General features: G+C 42.0%; 1 protein-coding gene across 2 annotated transcripts in view; it reads right to left on the reverse strand.

The window, feature by feature from the left end:
- LOC139381575 (cytohesin-1-like) overlaps positions 1–19,667 on the reverse strand; it is a 45,603-nt gene that overhangs the window by 21,108 nt on the left and 4,828 nt on the right. Inside the window, exon 1 of one of the 2 annotated variants that reach the window (XM_071125216.1) lies at positions 10,409–10,608. The exons of the other annotated variant lie outside the window; for it this stretch is intronic. Coding sequence (XP_070981317.1) covers positions 10,409–10,436 — 28 coding nt within the window. The 5' untranslated portion in view covers positions 10,437–10,608. Of the gene's footprint in view, positions 1–10,408; positions 10,609–19,667 lie in introns of those variants that run through there. 2 annotated transcript variants of the gene reach the window in all.

Consider the following 19,667-nt stretch of genomic DNA (forward strand, 5'->3'; position numbering starts at 1 on the left):
TTTGCATTGCACCCCACCCTCTTTCACTGCTACTACTCTGCCTATTATCTATGCATAGTCACTTTAACTCTACCTGCATGTACATATTACCTCGACTAACCGGTGACGCCGTACAGGTACCCCCTGTATATAGCCTCGCTATTGTTTTTTTACTGCTGCTCTTTAATTATTTGTTACTTTAATTTTTTACTTAACACTTTCTTAAAACTGCATTGTTGATTAAGGAGTTGTAAGTAACCATTTCACTGTAAGGTGGTATTTGGCGCATGTGACAAATACAATTTGATAATGACAAAGCGAAAACAGTTTAACATTTTTGCAAATGTATAACATTAAAACATGTAATACCTTATTTACATAAGTATTCAGACCCTTTGCTATGAGACTCGAAATTGACGTCAGCTGCATCCTGTTTCCATTGATCATCCTTGAGATGTTTCTACAACTAGGTTAGAGTCCACCTGTGGTAAATTAAATTGATAGGACATGATTTTTAAAGGCACACACACACCTGTCTATAAAAGATCCCACAGTTGACAGTACATGTCAGAGCAAACACCAAGCAATGAGGTTGAAGGAATTGTCCGTAGAGCGCCAAGACAAGATTGTGTCGAGGCACAGATCTAAGGAAAGGTACCAAACAATTTCTGCAGCATTGAAGGCCCCCAAGAACACAGTGGCCTCCATCATCCTTAAATGGAAAACATTTGGAAGCACCAAGACTCTTCCTAGAGCTGGCCGCCTGGCCAAACTGAGCAATCAGGGGGAGAAGTGCCTTGGTCAGGGAGGTGACCAAGAACCCGATGGTCACTGACAGAGCTCCAGAGTTCCTCTGTGGAGATGAGAGAACCTTCCAGACGGACAACCATCTCTGCAGCACTCCATCAATCAGGCTTTTATGGTAGAGTGGCCAGACGGAAGCCACTCCTCAGTCAAAAGCACGACAGTCCGCTTGGAGTTGCCAAAAGGCACCTAAAGACTCTCAGACCACGAGAAACACGATCATCTGATCTGATGAAATCTAAATTGAACTCTTTGGCCTGAATGCCAAGTGTCACGTCTGGAGGAAACCTGGCACCATCCTTATGTTGATGGCAGCATCATGCTGTGGTGATGTTTTTCAGAAGCAGGGACTGGGAGACTAGTCAGGATCGAGGGAAGGATGAATGGAGCAAGGTACAGAGAGATCCTTGATGAAAACCTGCTCCAGAGTGACCAGGACCTCCAACTGGGGTGAAGGATCACCTTCCAACAGGACAACAACCCTAAGCACACAGCCAATACAACGCATGAATGGCTTTGGGACAAGTCTCAATGTCCTTGAGTAGCCGAGCCAGAGCCCGGACTTGAAACCGATCGAACATCTCTGGAGACCTGAAAATAGCTGTGCAGCGACGCTCCTCATCGAGCGGAGAAGAATGGGAGAAACTCCCCAAATACAGGTCTGCCAAGCTTGTAGCGTCATACCAAAGAAGACTCTAGGCTGTAATCACCGACAAAGGTGCTTCAACAAAGTACTGAGTAAAGGGTCTGAATACTTATGTAAACGTGTTTTATTTATTAGCAAAAAATTCTAAAAACCTGTTTTTGCATTGTCATTATGTGGTATTGTGTGTAGATGGATGAGGAATTTAAAAAAAATCTATTTTAGAATAAGGTTGTAACCTAACAAATGTGGAAAAAGTCAAGGTGTCTGAATACTTTAACTAGGCAAGTCAGTTATGAACAAATTCTTATTTTCAATGACGGCCTAGGAACAGTGGGTTAACTGCCTGTTCACTGGCAGCACGACAGATTTGTACCTCATTAGGTCAGGGACTTGAACTTGCAACCTTTCGGTTACTAGTCCAACGCTCTAACCACTAGGCTACCCTGCCGTAATCAATCAATCATTTATTTGTTCATGTCATCACACAGCATAGGATTCATTCATGATTTGAAGTGCAATCAAGCACTTTAGTTTTAAAATACCTAAGCGACCATTGAATAATTTGCATAAACAATAAATAGGCCTAAACCATTACATTTCGGAAATTGCATTCACAAATGAATGTGACTGTTTTTAGTGTTTGCTGTAATAAAGGCTTTACAAAAAAAGGTTTCAACAGACTATCATTTATTTAGTGTTGTTTACATTGCTCCAAATGGCCAGAAAACATATTGTAAACGAACAGTACCTGTTTGGCAGACATAATATGCATGCAGCGCTTGCTCCTTACCTTTTCCACAACTAGTAAAATGTATTCCACATAGACTTCCCCTTTACTGCCTGAGCAACCAGTAAACATTCCCGTTTCGAGTTTGTCACGTGCTCTGCCTCCATTTTGCTGTCAAGTGTTACGGTGTTCAGAGTTTGTTCTAACCAATTTATTGGTGTGATTAGGATATGCTATATGCTATCGGTCAGGCCCTATTGCGATGCATACATGTGTCACGTAAAGAGAGCAAGGGTTGAAGGAATGTTTTTCCTAAACAAATTAGGGATTTCGTAAACAAAACTTCTCAGTCAGAAATGGCTGTAATTATGTTGCAGCTTCAGCAACACTGACAGCGCGATACACACTGTTGATGTCCTGTGGTGGCCGCTGCAGCGTGGAGGAGAGTTTTTTTAACACAGTGCAGCAAGTCTAAGCCAGATTCAGCTCGAGACGAAACGGTATGAAAATTTCATATCACGATTATAATGACCAAAATGAATCACAGTATTATCTCGGTATTGTTAACAATGTGCTGGAAATGTTCAAGTACTGATACACATAATTAAATAATTTCACAACGTTTTATGTTGAAAACCAACAAACAAATCAAATTAGCAGCACTATGCACTTTGTGTGCATAAACATTAAAATAATAACATTAAAGATGTGGCCATGAGAGGTAAAAGTTTCCCTAGTGCAGGTTTTAATGAATACTACCTTAAGTAAGCAAATTAAATGTGCATATAAAAGCAACACAAGTAAAGCAATGCGCATGTAAGAACAATACAACCATATGTAAACAAATCCAATGTGCAGGTGTTGACATTAAAATAACACAAAATATGTAAACAAATCAAATGAACAGCACTGTCTGTCTGTTCCCTCCTTCATAAAGACATAAGGTGCTGCTGGCCTAACATCTTTGTTCACTTGAGATTGAAATGTAAAAATGTCAGCATATTTTCTTTGTCTGGTTTAAGTAGTGATCTGCGAGGGGAGACAATGTGCCCGCTGGCACTGAACACTCTCTCTGATGGCACGCTGGTTGCCAGGATGCACAAAAGCTTCCTGGCAACCCTGGCAAGGTGAGGCAGCTCTGATGCATGGCCCCTCCACCACACCAGTGGATCCTCTTCTGCTGGAATGGGTGGCAGAGACAGGTAGACCTTGATCTCTGTCTTCTGGGGTGGTTGGAATCTGACCCTCTTCACCTCTCTGCTGCCTTGTTGAGGTAATTTTTCTCAGCAACCCAGCCAGGCCTTTCCCCTCCGATGCCGCTATGGGGGTGTTGGAGGTGCTGCTGGGGATTGTGGTTCTTCCCCTAACTTGTGCAGCTGTCAGCTTCAAGACCTCCTGGACAACCTCTGTGTCAACTTTTGCAGCCTCAGGCTCATCTAAAAAGCTCATTTTGAAGCATGTGTCAATGAAACAAGCCATATGTGCATGACTCTCTTTGCCTTCTCTGTGGATATGTTGTTAAGGTCTTCTCTCATTACCCTTTTCATCTCCTTGGTCAATGATGGCTCTGTATCCTTTTCCACCAGAACATCACGGGTGATGTGGTCCAGTCAGGCTTGATGGCTTGATCTGAGGCAAGTGCATCTGTAAACTTGCTCAGAGGTTCAAGGAGCTGGCACAGTTTCTCCATGACACTAATGTTGGCATCCTTGGGCATCACATGCCATGTTCCTCTTTCTCCAGCCAGTGTCACTGGCTGCTGTTGGCTGAGGAAACACTCAAGCATCTTGTGTGTAGATCCCCATCGGGTCACCACATCATGGATCAGAGCTTTCTGTGGCATGTTGAGGGTAGCTTGCTTTTCTCTCAGTTATCTCCTTCTCTCCCAGCTCTGAGAAGCCTTGGACCAGATGACAACAGGCCTTGACTGCTATGTCAACTCTCTGGATTTTCAGAGCCTTTGAGATGGCCAGGTTCAAATTATGGCCAAAGCACCCAAGCCACAGATCTGGAAACTCTTCAAAAGCCTTGATCATGTTTGTTGCATTGTCTGTGGTTATGCAGACCAGGTCTTTCTTGTTGATCCCCCACTCTTCAAGCATATTCTCAGAAAACTCTGATGTTGTGAGCCGAGTGATCTTCTGAGAAGAACTGTATTTCCAGGCAGTTTGATTCCAGTTACCAGTCTGGGGTAAGGTAATGGATAGTGAAGCTGATGTAGGGTTAACCACCCCTGCATTCATTGGTCCAGAGGTCAGTAGTTGTACAGGTTGTACAGGTTTGGGATTTCAGTCTTGGAAAATAATGTTTGTGATGGAACTTTGTAGTGAGGCACGGCAACCTTCATCAGCCTCAGAAAGCCAGGCCTCTCAACAATTTGAAATGGCATCATGTCCTTTGCAATGTAATATGAAAGGGCTGCAGTGAGGTCGAGCATTTTTTGATGTGTGTGTGCATAAGCAGCCTGCCTGTTAAATGCTTGAGTGCCTGTGTCACAACTGTAGATGAGGGACCAGTAGCACCACTGGGTTTGCCTGCTGCACGCCCACTCTGTGAACAAAGGAATAGCAAATGTATTATTATTATTATTATTATTATTATTGGTGTTGTTACATTATTAACATACACACGTCTATATTCTGTGTTGCATTTGAGTATATAAAATGACCCCATGCACAATTTACATAAATACAAATGAGTCTTAAGAAGACAGTGACAGTAAATGCAATGAGCCCAACAATTGACATAAATACAGGAGTCTTGTATAGGACTCTATAGTGTTCCTCCTGTTGGAACAGTTTTACAACCAAGTCGATGACTGCCGGATTTTAAATGAACAAAGTATGTTGGTTGTGTGACTAAACTACATGACGTGTTATGATGTGCAATGGGAGAATAGAGTCTGCAGACAATGCATATATCAGCAGAACAACATGTAGTGTTTTTACAAGAGTAGGTAACACTAAAAGCTTCAAGTTAGACAGACAAACCATGACATTTTCCCCCCTTTCGAAGTCCCCACATCATGCATTGAGCTAAAAGTCAACTGACCTTGCATTCGCTATAAAGTAGTGGGTGGTGGTCACGAAGATGACTCAAGAGATTTGAAGTGTTGCCCCCTTTCGCAGCAATTTTTTTGTTGCATGTTCTGCAGACAGGGTGACCACCTTCAATTAAGTTTTCCTCAGTACTCTTGTAAAACCCTAAATACAACCACACTTCAGATTTGGTCCTCTTAGGAGGCTGAAAAATCTCCAGAGCACTGTCACTGCCTTCCGCCATGTTCTCACACAAAACAAACCCTAAGTTGCATGCTGCACCTGCGTCAGACTGTTGCTAACTTTGGTTGATGCTGAAGAGTATTTACCGTGAGTTTTTCAAACAGCGGTAATCAAACACAGTTTTAATGATAATACAAATTTGAAACTAATACTCACCTTCAGAAATTTTACCATGGTTTATCTTCAAATCAATTGCGGTCAGACTCCCCTTTAGTCAATTGTGTGTCTTAATTATTTCATCAAAAACTTTGCTTAAAGCATCAGACAAGCTCAGTGGATATAATTGATTTGATTAAAGCACATAGGATGCGTCTATATATGGAAAAGTACACATTTAAATAATGTCGACCAATCGATTGGTCGAAAGAACAGACAGCTCTTGGTTGACCAATACTTTTTTGTTGTTGTTGGGGACAGACCTAGTACACACATTTGGCAGACGCTCTTATCCAGAGTGACTTACAGTATTAAGGGCATACATTTCATACTTATTTTTTCCCCCCCTCTCCATACCGTCCCCTAGTGGGAATTGAAACCAACAACCCTGACGTTGCAAGCACCATTCTCTACCAACTGAGCCACACACACACACTTTCTCCTCAGCTTATACTATAGTTTTCCTACCTGAGTGAGTTTGTCTCTCCCAGTCCTCCCACTGTTCCCAGTATAACACCGGTCCAGAAGCAGCTGTCTCCTAGTAACCCTTTATTCTGTCTACCAGTATCCAGACCCCACTCTCTAGCCTGGTCTACTGTTCCAGTAGACGTGCAGTTCCAGTAGCAGAGCGTTGTGCCAGTCCAGCCCAGTAAAGCTCACCAGTATTAGCGAGTCTCGCAGTTAAAAAGAGTTATGCCTGAGTCCAGTCCAGTCTAATCTAGTCCAGTTTAAATATAGTCCAGTCTTAGTCCTTGTCTACAGTAACACAGTAGCAACACTCACTATCAATAATATAGTCCAGACTTCTCTCCCAGTACAACAGACGAGTATTATTAGTTCTTTCCCAGTATAACCCAATTGTATCCCAGTCCAGTCCAGTACCAGCTGTATAACCGACTGTCCCAGTCACTCTGAGCCCTCCTGCACCCGTCTCGCCCTCCAATTCTGTGGTGCGATACTAAAATAACCAACACGGCCCCCCTCTCTCCTCAGCAGCCAGGCAAGATTGTCTTTAACTCTTAACCTGCCAGGCTCACCGACTGTCTGTCACACCAGCACACTACAGGCTCCTAATCCAACACAAAGAGAAAGGAGGATGACAAAGAACAAGGCACGAGGTTGGCTGCTCCACCACACCAGAGAGAGGGAGAGAGAGCAAGAGGAGTGTTCAGCCCAATCACTTACCTTTTGTTGAAAGATCACTGACAGGACAGGGGGTGAAACCCTCCCTCCCTCCCTCCCTCCCTCTCAACTCCTCCCTCTTTCCCTCCAAATATTAGGCCTATACACAGTCTCCACCCTGTGGACACACACACACCCAGGCCTAGATGAGATATATGTGTGTGTGTGTGTGTGTCTGATTCTTCTTTCCGCTCATGACTGTCAGATTGTACACCAATATCCTCCAGCTCTGAATATGATCTCTGACTTAAAAACAGAACCATCATGTAACAAGGGGTCCTCTATTCCACAAAATTGCATGAAAATTTATTCTCCAGCACTTTGTTTTTGCATTATTTAAACCAAATTGAACATGTTTCATTATTTATTTGAGGCTAAATTGATTTTATTGATGTATTACATTAAGTTAAAATAAGTGTTCATTCAGTATTGTTGTAATTGTCATTACTACAAATAAATGTTAATTATTATTATTCATTTTTTTTTATCTGCTTTTTTTGTACCTTCAGTCCAACAGTCGCAAATGAGCTTCTATTGGAGAAATTCAGGTATGTTTATCCCCGTTTCGTTCCATTTAAGAAACGTTTTTCAACAGAATCGGTGGAATGAATACACCCCTGATCACACGCAAATCACTTCCATAGCAGTCAAGTAAAAACAGTATGATCACTTTGCTTGTTGTATATAACTCATGCAAGAAATTTTATAGATAAAAGGATAAGTATGGTATCATTATTAAATGTGTGCATGCTTTTCTCCTTCGAGAAAACAACAGCCGATTCAAAGGGGGTGTGGAGGATTTAAAACACTTCTGCCTGCGGTAGTTGCCGGGAGGATACTCTTGTGCACCCTTGCTGAAGTAGGCAGGGATTTTTCTGCCAAAGAAATCTTTGAGCAGTCCGCCTAAGCGTTTAAAAAAATAAAATGGTTAATACATTTTCGGGATAAAAAAAACACTTTCAGTGTAAACTTAAAAGTGACTCAAAGTAGATCTAAATATATGCAGAAAAGATAAATGGACCTATTTATTTGTATAATATAATCTTTGAGAACTAACAATCACCAAAATAAAAGCTAGAGAGTCAAGGCAATTGAAAATACCAAAAACAATTAATTTAACAGTATTGGTCTTGTTATTAAGATCGAGCAAAAGAACACACCATTAGCATTGGCAATTGAAGGAAATTGTCTTTAAAACAGCATCATTTAAAATGTTCTCAGCCTCCCGAGTGGTGCAGTGGTCTAAGGCACTGCATCGCAATGCTAGCTGTGCCACTAGAGATCCTGGTTTGAGTCCAGGCTCTGTCGCAGCTGGCCATGGCTGGGAAACCCATGTGGCAGTGGGTAGCCTCGTGGTTAGTGCGTTGGACTAGTGACCGAAAGGTTTCAAGATCGAATCCCCGAGCTGACAAGGTAAAAATCTGTCGTTCTGCCCCTGAACAAGGCAGTTAACCCACTGTTCCTAGGCCGTCATTGAAAATAAGAATTTGTTCTTAAATAGTTATATAAAGGTCAAATAATAAATAAAATAGTGGCCCAGCGTCGTCTGGGTTAGGAGAGAGTTTGGCTGGCAAGGATGTTCTTGTCCCATTGCGCTCTAGCGACTCCTGTGGCAGGCTGGGCGCAATGCACGCTGACACCGTGTTTCCTCTGACACATTGGTGCTTCCGGGTTAAGCAGGCATTGTGTCAAGAAGCAGTGCATCTCATCTGGGTTGTGTTTCAGAGGACACAAGGCTCTCGACCTCCGCATCTCCCGAGTCCGTACGGGAGTTGCAGCGATGGGATAAGCCTGTCCAATTGGATACTACAAAATTGGGGAGAAAAATAATAATGTTCTCTAAAATTCTTTCAACAACCATGCGCATTGCCACACCCATCACCCTTTTTGATCTAGAAAAAAAACACTGAGTAGACAATCGAGGAGGGAATCATACACCTCGGTTCATCTACTATAGAATGACACTCTTCACCACTTTTCGGTTTCCGGGGTCAAGGAGGAGCAGAGGACAGATTTTTGCCCAATTAAGAATCTCACGAGAGCAGTGCAGTGAGATATCAGCATCCCTTCGATTCACCCATCATCTCTCCTTTCCCTCTCTTCTCTATGACTGTATGACCCGGGGTCAGGGTTTAGAGGTCAGACTGGAGGGAGACCCAGAGAGACACGGGCCCAATCCCAAATTGAGCCCTAAACCCTATGCACTTGCGGAGGTCTGAGAGGATTTGACAGATGTAAGCAATATGGTAATAGCTCCACCTTGCCCTCTGATAGGTTAAGTGGAAGTTTCACCATATTGTTTACACCAATCAAATCCTCTCAGATCAAATCAAATGTTATTAGACACATGTGCCGTGACCCGTTGCTCTGCAAGGGCCGTGGCTTTTGTGGAGCGATGGGTAACAATGCTTCGTGGGTGACTGTTGTTGATGTGTGCAGAGGGTCCCTGGTTCGCGCCCGAGTATGGGCGAGGGGACGGTCTAAAGCTATACTGTTACACCGAACACAACAGCATTTCACCTTACAGTGAAATGCTCACTTATGAGCCCCTAACCAACAATGCAGTTACATTTTTTAAATAAGAATAATTACCTGTTACTTTTATTTCTTAAAGAGAAGCAGTAAAATCACAATAGCGAGAATATATACAGGGGGGTACCGGTAGAGTCAATGTGCGGGGGCACCGGTTAGTTGTGGTAATATGTAAATGTAGGTAGAGTTATTAAAGTGTCTATGCATAGATAATGACAACAGAGAGTAGCAGCAGTATAAAAGAGGGGGGGGGGGGGGGGCAATGCAAATAGTCTGGGTAGCCATTTGATTAGATGTTCAGGAGTCTTATGTCTTGGGGGTAGAAGCTGTTGAGAAGCATCTTGGACCTCTTGCCGTGCGGTAGCACTATGACTAGGGTGGCTGGAGTCTCTGACACCAGGCATAGGATGTAGGGGGGGGGATTTTGGATTGGGACACTCACTGACACTCACTGGTCAAAACAAATGTCAGGAGTTCTCAAATTCTGTCTGTCTGTCTGTCAATTGGGAAAATACATATTGAACCAGGCACACATACAGGACAAAGCAAACCACTCACCAGTGGCAATGTTGCGCACAACTCACACACACGTTGACAACTGTTTACCTATACAAATAAACATTTGATTGATTAAATTGACTTCTACCACCCCACACAACTAGAAGAGCATCCCAACAACGTGTGCAAATGTAGCCTTTTTATATCATATCCTTTTAACTGAATCAATGGACCCTTTCATCATATTTATAGACAGACTCATTATGAATTCCGTGTTACACAACGCACACATAGCTGCATGGCCTCAATTCAGTCAGCTAAATGAACCTATTGTTCTAAGGTCGTCTGGAAATTTGCATAAGAAGGAAACCAGACTGCAGACCTGTTGCGCTGCAGACTGGGTAAATTAAATGAATTTAGCCAGTCAACTTGAAAACGTACAGCTAAAACATTTGACTAACAGCCAACAGAAACCAACAGAAGTCAACAGAATTTAGATGAAAGAGAAATAGCCGACAAGTATTAACTGTTTATAAAGCTAGGGCCTACATCAAATAGCCTCAGCTAGACAACGTTAGGCTAATTAGGTCGGTCGCGACTTACCCACTCCGTTTTCCGACTTCAGAACCATCGTCTAGCCTTTCTGTAAACGACGAATTATTTTAAAACAAATTACAGATTGCTACTTACTTAGCACCACTTTATTTAAGAGCTCAGATTATAAATATTTTTTTGATGATAACTTTTTGTAGACTTTCTATCTTCAAATGTAACAGCTGTGAATTGATTCTGAACTGGGGCGTTCCATGCGGTAGAAATGAGGCGTGGTTTAGGAACACTTGCTACTGGGTAGCCAATCAGATGCTTTGCTAAAACCGAGAAATGGGAAGAGAGAGAGGTGAGAGTATACAAGGACAGAGAAAATGATAGACGAGAGAGGGGAAGAAAAAGAGAGAGGAAGAGGGAGAAAAATGGGATAATGGAGGGAGAGGGTTTTAAAGAGCAGCTGTGTGTTTGAATCAGAGCTTCATTCACTAAGTTTGGCCACAAAGAGAGGAAAACAGGATATGCTGAGATGCCACTGATATCTGCAGAACCAAGGAGAAAAAGTTACTTAGAGTGCCTTGCACTGAATTTCTTCACATTTTATTGTGTTATAAAGTGGGATTACATTTGATTTAATTGTCATTTTTTTAGATAAACAAAAAAATGCATAACTAAAATATAGTCGTTGCATACGTTTTCAGCCCCTTTGTTTAGGCAAGCCTAAATTAGTTCAGGAGTAACATTTTGCTTAATAACAAATCACATAATAAATTACATGGACTCACTCTGTGAAATAATACGGGTTGACATTATTTTTTTATGACTAACCCTTCCTCTGTCCCCCATACATCAAACAGTATTGAATTTGAATTCCAAGCACAGATTCAACTACAAAGACCAGGGAGGTTTTGAATGCCACATAAACAAGGGCAGTGATTGGTATGTATTGTTAATATTCCATCCATGTTACTTTTATGTTAATTGACAAGTTGAATCAGGTGAGCTACCTCTGGAACAGCTGGGGGTCCCTGAGAAGAGAATTGAAAACCACTGTCTGATTTAGTCAACCATTCTCATTTGAAACAAAGCCATACCTGAGTCTTCCAAAAGACAGCTTAATTGTCTATAATCATATATAATGTGTAAAAGCATAACACAACACATTAGATAAGCTGGAATGACACAATCACGCACGGTTGTTCAAAAAGTGCTGTGAACAAACCACGCCCCCAAATAATTGAATGAGCCGCCTCCCCTTATATTTAATTAGCATTAAAAGAGCAAAGAACCCTTTTGTGAACTGTAAAGAACCCTTTTGTGAACTGTTGTATTTGTCATATGCACCAAATACAAATACCGTGAAATGCTAACTTACAAGTCCTTAACCAACTATAACATTTTAAGAAAATAGAGTTAAGAAAATGTTTACTAAAAAAAATAAAGTAAAAATAATAAAAAAATATATATATACTGTACCAGTCCAAAGTTTGGACACACCAAGAGTGTGCTAAGCTATCATCAAGGCAAAGGGGACTACTTTGAAGAATCTCAAATATAAAATACATTTAGATTTGTTTAACTCTTTTTGGTTACTACATGATTCCATATGTGTTATTTCAAAGTTTTGATGTCTTCACTATTATTATACAATGTAGAAAATAGTACAAATAAAGAAAAATCCTTGAAAGAGTAGGTGTGTCCAAACTTTTGACTGGTACTGCATATCATTTAGTATAAAAAAAAATTAAAAACTAAAAATATGAAAAGAAATGAAGATAAAAAAGAAAAAAGAAAATAACACCATAAAATAATAATAACGAGACTATATACCGGGGTACAGAGTCAATGTGCGGGGGTACAGGTTAGTCGAGGTAATTTGTACATGTAGGTAGTGGTAAAGTGACTAGGCATAGCTAATAAACAGCGAGTAGCAACAATGTAAAAACAAGGGGGTCAATGCAAATAGTCTGGGTGACCATTTGATTAATTGTTCAGCAGTCTTATGGCTTGGGGGTTGAAGATGTTAAAAAGCCTTTTGGACCTAGACTTGGCACTCCGGTACCGCTTGCCATTCGGTAGCAGAGAGAACAGTCTATGACTTGGATGACTGGAGTCAGACCAGGCGGTGATGCAGCTGTAGAACTTTTTGAGGATCTGGGGACCCATGCCAAATCTTTTCAGTCTCCTAAGGGGGAAAAGGTATTGTTGTGCCCTCTTCACGACTTTCTTGGTGTGGACCATGATAGTTTGTTGGTGATGTGGACACCAAGGAACTTGATACTCCCGACCCGCTCCACAACAGCCGTGTCGATGTTAATGGGGGTGTGGTTCGCCTTCCTTTTCCTGTAGTCCATGATCAGCTCCTTTATCCTTTTCACTTTGAGGGAGAGTTGTTGTCCTGGCACCACACTGCCAGGTCACTGACCTCCTCCCTATAGGACATCATGGTCGTCGTTGATCAGGCCTGCCACCGTTGTGTCAACAGCAAACTTAATGATGGTGTTTGAGCCGTGATTGGCCACGCAGTGTCGTGGGTGAACAAGGAGTACAGGAGGAGACTATGCACGCACCCCTGAGGGGCCCCCGTGTTGAGGATTAGCGTGGCAGATTTGTTGTTGCCTACCCTTACCACCTGGGGGCAGCCTGTCAGGAAGTCCAGGATCCAGTTACCGAGGGAGGTCTTTAGATTAGTGATGAACTTTGTTGGCAATATGGTGTTGAACACTGAGCTGTAGTCAATGAACAGTATTCTCACATACAGTTAAAGTCGGAAGTTTACATACACCTTAGCCAAATACATTTAAACTCAGTTTTTCACAATTCCTGACATTTAATCCAAGTAAAAATTCCCTGTTTTAGGTCAGTTAGGATCACCACTTTATTTTAAGAATGTGAAATGTCAAAATAATAGTAGAGAGAATTATTTATTTCAGCTTTTATTGCTTTCATCACATTCCCAGTGGGTCAGAAGTTTACATACACTCAATTAGTATTTTGTAGCATTGCCTTTAAATTGTTTAACTTGGGTCAAACATTTCGGGTAGCCTTCCATAAGCTTCCCACAATAAATTGGGTGAATTTTGGCCCATTCCTCCTGACAGAGCTGGTGTAACTGTATCAGGTTTGTAGGCCTCCCTGTTTGCACACACTTTTTCAGTTCTGTCCACACATTTCAGTAGGATTGAGGTCAGGACATGATGATGGCCACTCCAATACCTAGACTTTGTTGTCCTTAAGCCATTTTGCCACAACTTTGGAAGTATGCTTGGGGTCATTGTCCATTTGGAAGACACATTTGCGACCAAGCTTTAACTTCCTGACTGATGTCTTGAGATGCTGCTTCAATATATCCACACAATTTTCTTTCCTCATGGTGCCATCTCTTTTGTGAAGTGCACCAGTCCCTCCTGCAACAAACCCCCGTGCTTCACGGTTGGGATGGTGTTCTTCGGCTTGCAAGCCTCCCCTTTTTCCTCCAAACATAACGATGGTCATTATGGCCAAACAGTTCTTTAATCAGACCAGAGGATATTTCTCTAAAAAGTACAATCTTTGTCCCCATGTGCAGTTGCAAATCGTAGTCTGGCTTTTTATGGCGGTTTTGGAGCTCCTTGCTGAGCGGCCTTTCAGGTCATGTCGATATAGGACTCGTTTTACTGTGGATATAGTTATTTTTGTACCCGTTTCCTCCAGCATCTTCACAAGGTCCTTTGCTGTTGTTCTGGGATTGATTTGCACTTTTCGCACCAAAGTACGTTCATCTCTAGGAGACAGAACGCGTCTCCTTCCTGAGGGGTATGATGGCTGCATGTTCCCCATGGTGTTTATACTTGTGCACTATTGTTTGTACAGATGAACGTGGTACCTTCAGGCATTTGGAAATTGCTCCCAAGGATGAACCAGACTTGTGGAGGTCTACAATTCTTGGCTGATTTCCTTTGATTTTCCCACGATATCAAGCAAAGAGGCACTGAGTTTGAAGGTAGGCTTTGAAATATATCCACAGGTACACCTCCAATTGACTCAAATGATGTCAATTAGCCTTTCAGAAGCTTCTAAAGTGAAATAATCTGTCTGTAAACAATTGTTGGAAATATTACTTGTGTCGTGCACAAAGTAGATGTCCTAACCGACTTGCCAAAACAATAGTTTGTTAACAAGAAATTTGTGGAGTGGTTGAAATTTTTTTTTTATGACTCCAACCTAAGTGTATGTAAACTTCTGACTTCAACTGTAGTTCTTCCTTTTGTCCAGGTAGGAAAGGACAGTGTGGAGTACGATTGAGATTTTGTCATCTGTGGATCTGTTGTATGTGAATTTGAGTGGGTCTAGGGTTTCTGGGATGATGGTGTTGATGTGAGCCATGACCAGCATTTCAAAGCTCATCATCGCTACCGACGTGTGTGCTATGCGGCGGTAGTCACTTAGGCAGGTTACCGTTGCTTTCTTGGGCGATGGGACTATGGTGGTCTGCTCGAAACATGTAGGTATTACAGACTTAGGGAGAGGTTGAAAATGTCAGTGAAGATACTTGCCAATTGGTCCGCGCATGCTCTGAGTATACGTCCTGGTAATTAGTCTGTTCAACAGCCTTGTGAATGTCGACCTGTTTGAAGGTCTTGCTCACATCGGCTACGGAAAGTGTGATCACACAGTCGTCCAGAACAGCTGGCACTCTTATGCATGCTTCAGTGTTGCTTGCCTCGAAGCGAGCATAAAAGGCATATAGCTCGTCTGGTAGGCTCGCATCACTGGACAGCTCGCGGCTGGGTTTCCCTTGGTAATCCGTAATAGTTTGCAAGCCCTGCCACATTTGACGAGCGTCAGAGCCGGTGTAGTAGGATTCAATTATAGTCCTGTATTGACTCTTTGCCTGTTTGATGGTTTGTCTAAGGACATAGTGGGATTTCTTATAGGCGTCCAGATTAGTGTCTCGCTCCTTGAAAGCAGGAGCTCTAGCCTTTAGCTCAGTGCGGATGTTGCTTTAGACTGGGTTTCTGTACAGCGCTTTGAGATATCAGCTGATGTAAGAAGGTCTATATAAATACATTTGATTTGATTTGATCCATAGCTTCTGGTTGGGATGTGTGCTTACGGTCACTGTGGGAACGGTGTTGTCGATGCACTTATTGATGAAGCCGGTGACTGAGGTGTTATACTTCTCAATGCCATTGGATGAATACGGGGAACATATTCCTGTCAGTGCTAGCAAAACTGTCCTGTAGCTTATTGAGCGAGTCACCAGTACTTCCTGCTTTTGCTTGTAAGCAGGAATCAGAAGAATGTCATTATGGTCAGATTTGCCAAATGGAGGGGGGGGTAAAGCTTTGTACGTGTCTCTGTGTGTGGAGTAAAGGTAGTCTAGAGATTTTTTTCCTCTGGTTGCAGATGACACGCTGGTAGAAATGAGGTAAAACGCATTATAGTCCCCGGCCACTAGGAGCGCCGCTTCTAGATGAGCATTTTCTTGTTTGCTTATGGCTTTATACAGTTCGTTGAGTGTGGTCTTAGTGCCAGCATCGGTTCGTGGTGGTAAATAGACAGCTACGAAAAATATAGATGGTAGATTGTGTGGTCTACAGCTTATCATTAGGTAAGACTTCCTTAATATTAGACATCGCGCACCAGCTGTTATTGACAAATAGACACACACCACCACCCCTCATCTTACCGGACGTAGCGATTCTGTCCTGCCAATGCACTGAAAACCCAGCCAGGTGTATATTATCTGAATAGTCGTTCAGTCACCACTCGGTGAAACATAAGATTTTACAGTGTTTAAATGTCCCATTGGTAGGATGGTCTCGAACGGAGGTCATCCAGTTTATTCTCCAGTGATTGCACATTGACCAATAGAACGGATGTTAGAGGCGGGTTACTCATTCGCCAACGAATTCTCACAAGGTACTCGGATTTGCACCCCCTGTATCTCCATCTTTTCTTCATGCGAATAGTGGGGATTTGGGCCTGCAAAAATATATCCTTCGCATCAGACTCATTAAAGAAAAAATCTTTGTCCAGTTAGTGGTGAGTAATCGCTGATATCCAGAAGCTCTTTTCGGTCATATTTGTTTTGTATTTTGTATTTATTTTATTTAACCTTTATTCAACTAGGCAAGTTAAGAACAAATTCTTATTTACAATGACGGCCTACCCCGGCCAAATCCGGATGACGCTGGGCCAATTGTGCGCTGCCCTATGGGACTCCCAATCACAGCCGGATGTGATACAGCCTGGATACAACCAGGGTCTGTAGTGACACCTCTTGCATTGAGATGCAGTGCCTTAGACTGCTGCGCCACATAAGAGACAGTATCAGCAACATTATATACAAAATAAGTTACAAACAATACAAAAAACCATACAAAATAGCACAATTGGTTAAGAGCCCTTAAAAGGGCAGCCAACCCCTCCGGCACCATTATCTTTTTGAAGATCATTGAAGACCTTTGAGTCATTATGATTCCACATACTCTGAGTGTTCAAAACATGAAGAATGTCTTCCTATTATTGAGTTGTACCCCCCCTTTTGTCCTCAGAACAGCCCCAATTCATCAGGGCAAGGACTCTACAAGGTGTCGAAAGCATTCCACAAAGATGTTGGCACCGTTTTGACTCCAATGCCCCCACAGTTATGTCAAATTGGCTGGATGTCCTTTCGGTGGTGGAACATTTTTGATACACACGGAAACCGTTGAGCGTGAAAAAACCAACAGCTTTGCAGTTCTTGACACAAACCGATACACCTGGAACCTACTACCATACCCCGTTCAAAGGCACTTACAGTGCCTTGCGAAAGTATTCGGCCTCCTTGAACTTTGCGACCTTTTGCCACATTTCAGGCTTCAAACATAAAGATATAAAACTGTATTTTTTTGTGAAGAATCAACAACAAGTGGGACACAATCATGAAGTGGAACGACATTTATTGGATATTTCAAACTTTTTTAACAAATCAAAAACTGAAAAATTGGGCGTGCAAAATTATTCAGCCCCTTTACTTTCAGTGCAGCAAACTCTCTCCAGAAGTTCAGTGAGGATCTCTGAATGATCCAATGTTGACCTAAATGACTAATGATGATAAATACAATCCACCTGTGTGTAATCAAGTCTCCGTATAAATGCACCTGCACTGTGATAGTCTCAGAGGTCCGTTAAAAGCGCAGAGAGCATCATGAAGAACAAGGAACACACCAGGCAGGTCCGAGATACTGTTGTGAAGAAGTTTAAAGCCGGATTTGGATACAAAAAGATTTCCCAAGCTTTAAACATCCCAAGGAGCACTGTGCAAGCGATAATATTGAAATGGAAGGAGTATCAGACCACTGCAAATCTACCAAGACCTGGCCGTCCCTCTAAACTTTCAGCTCATACAAGGAGAAGACTGATCAGAGATGCAGCCAAGAGGCCCATGATCACTCTGGATGAACTGCAGAGATCTACAGCTGAGGTGGGAGACTCTGTCCATAGGACAACAATCAGTCGTATATTGCACAAATCTGGCCTTTATGGAAGAGTGGCAAGAAGAAAGCCATTTCTTAAAGATATCCATAAAAAGTGTTGTTTAAAGTTTGCCACAAGCCACCTGGGAGACACACCAAACATGTGGAAGAAGGTGCTCTGGTCAGATGAAACCAAAATGGAACTTTTTAGCAACAATGCAAAACGTTATTTTTGGCGTAAAAGCAACACAGCTGAACACACCATCCCCACTGTCAAACATAGTGGTGGCAGCATCATGGTTTGGGCCTGCTTTTCTTCAGCAGGGACAGGGAAGATGGTTAAAATTGATGGGAAGATGGATGGAGCCAAATACAGGACCATTCTGGAAGAAAACCTGATGGAGTCTGCAAAAGACCTGAGACTGGGATGGAGATTTGTCTTCCAACAAGACAATGATCCAAAACATAAAGCAAAATCTACAATGGAATGGTTCAAAAATAAACATATCCAGGTGTTAGAATGGCCAAGTCAAAGTCCAGACCTGAATCCAATCGAGAATCTGTGGAAAGAACTAAAAACTGCTGTTCACAAATGCTCTCCATCCAACCTCACTGAGCTCGAGCTGTTTTGCAAGGAGGAATGGGAAAAAAATTCAGTCTCTCGATGTGCAAAACTCATAGAGACATACCCCAAGCGACTTACAGCTGTAATCGCAGCAAAAGGTGGCGCTACAAAGTATTAACTTAAGGGGGCTGAATAATTTTGCACGCCCAATTTTTCAGTTTTTGATTTGTTAAAAAAGTTTGAAATATCCAATAAATGTCGTTCCACTTCATGATTGTGTCCCACTTGTTGTTGATTCTTCACAAAAAAATACAGTTTTATATCTTTATGTTTGAAGCCTGAAATGTGGCAAAAGGTCACAAAGTTCAAGGCACTGTAAATCCTTTGACTTGCCCATTTACCCTCTGAATGGCATACATACACAATCCATGTCTCAATATCTCAAGGCTTAAAAATCTTTCTTTAACCTGTCTCCTCACCTTCATCTACATTGATTGGAGCAGATTTAACAAGTGACATCAATAAGGGATCATAGCTTTCACCTGGATTCACCTGGGAGATCAATTTCATGAAAAGAGCAGGTATTCTTAATGTTTTGTGAATTCAGTGTACACAACACATTAGATAACCTGGAAAGACACTCTTACGGTTGCACAAAAAGAACAGTGCACAAATCACGCACCAAAATAGTCTAATGAGCCACCTCCTCTACATTTAATTATCACTCAGAGAGAAAATAACCCTTTTGTGGAATGTACAGAACCATTTAAGAGCTCAAAGTTGTATTTGAGTCATTATGGATTCACATAGAACGATCACCTTTCCCAAAGAACCCTTAAGGAACCCTCATTTTTTGGTGTGTATATGACATTGTATTGTTCAGTTTGGTTGAAAACACATATCCCTGTACAGAACAAACAGAAGCCCCTGTTCCAATAAGCAGGAATATAGACCTGAAAGTATTATTATATATACACTGAACCAAAATATAAACACAACATGCACACAACATGCAACGATTTTGAAGATTTTACTGAGATAATCAGTCAATTTAGATGAATTCATTAGGCCCTAATCTATGGATTTCACATGACTGGGAATACAGACATGCATCTGTTGGTCACAGATACCTTTAAAAAAAAGTAGGGGCGTGGATCAGAAAACCAGTCAGTATCTGGTGTGACCATCATTTGCCTCATGCAGCGTGACAGGCTGTTGATTGCATAGAGTTGATCAGGCTGTTGATTGCATGGAGTTGATCAGGCTGTTGGTTGTGGCCAGTGGAACGTTGTCCCACTCCTCTCCAATG

The sequence above is a fragment of the Oncorhynchus clarkii genome, chromosome 23 (assembly GCF_045791955.1).
Source record: "Oncorhynchus clarkii lewisi isolate Uvic-CL-2024 chromosome 23, UVic_Ocla_1.0, whole genome shotgun sequence".
Lineage (NCBI taxonomy): Eukaryota > Metazoa > Chordata > Actinopteri > Salmoniformes > Salmonidae > Oncorhynchus > Oncorhynchus clarkii.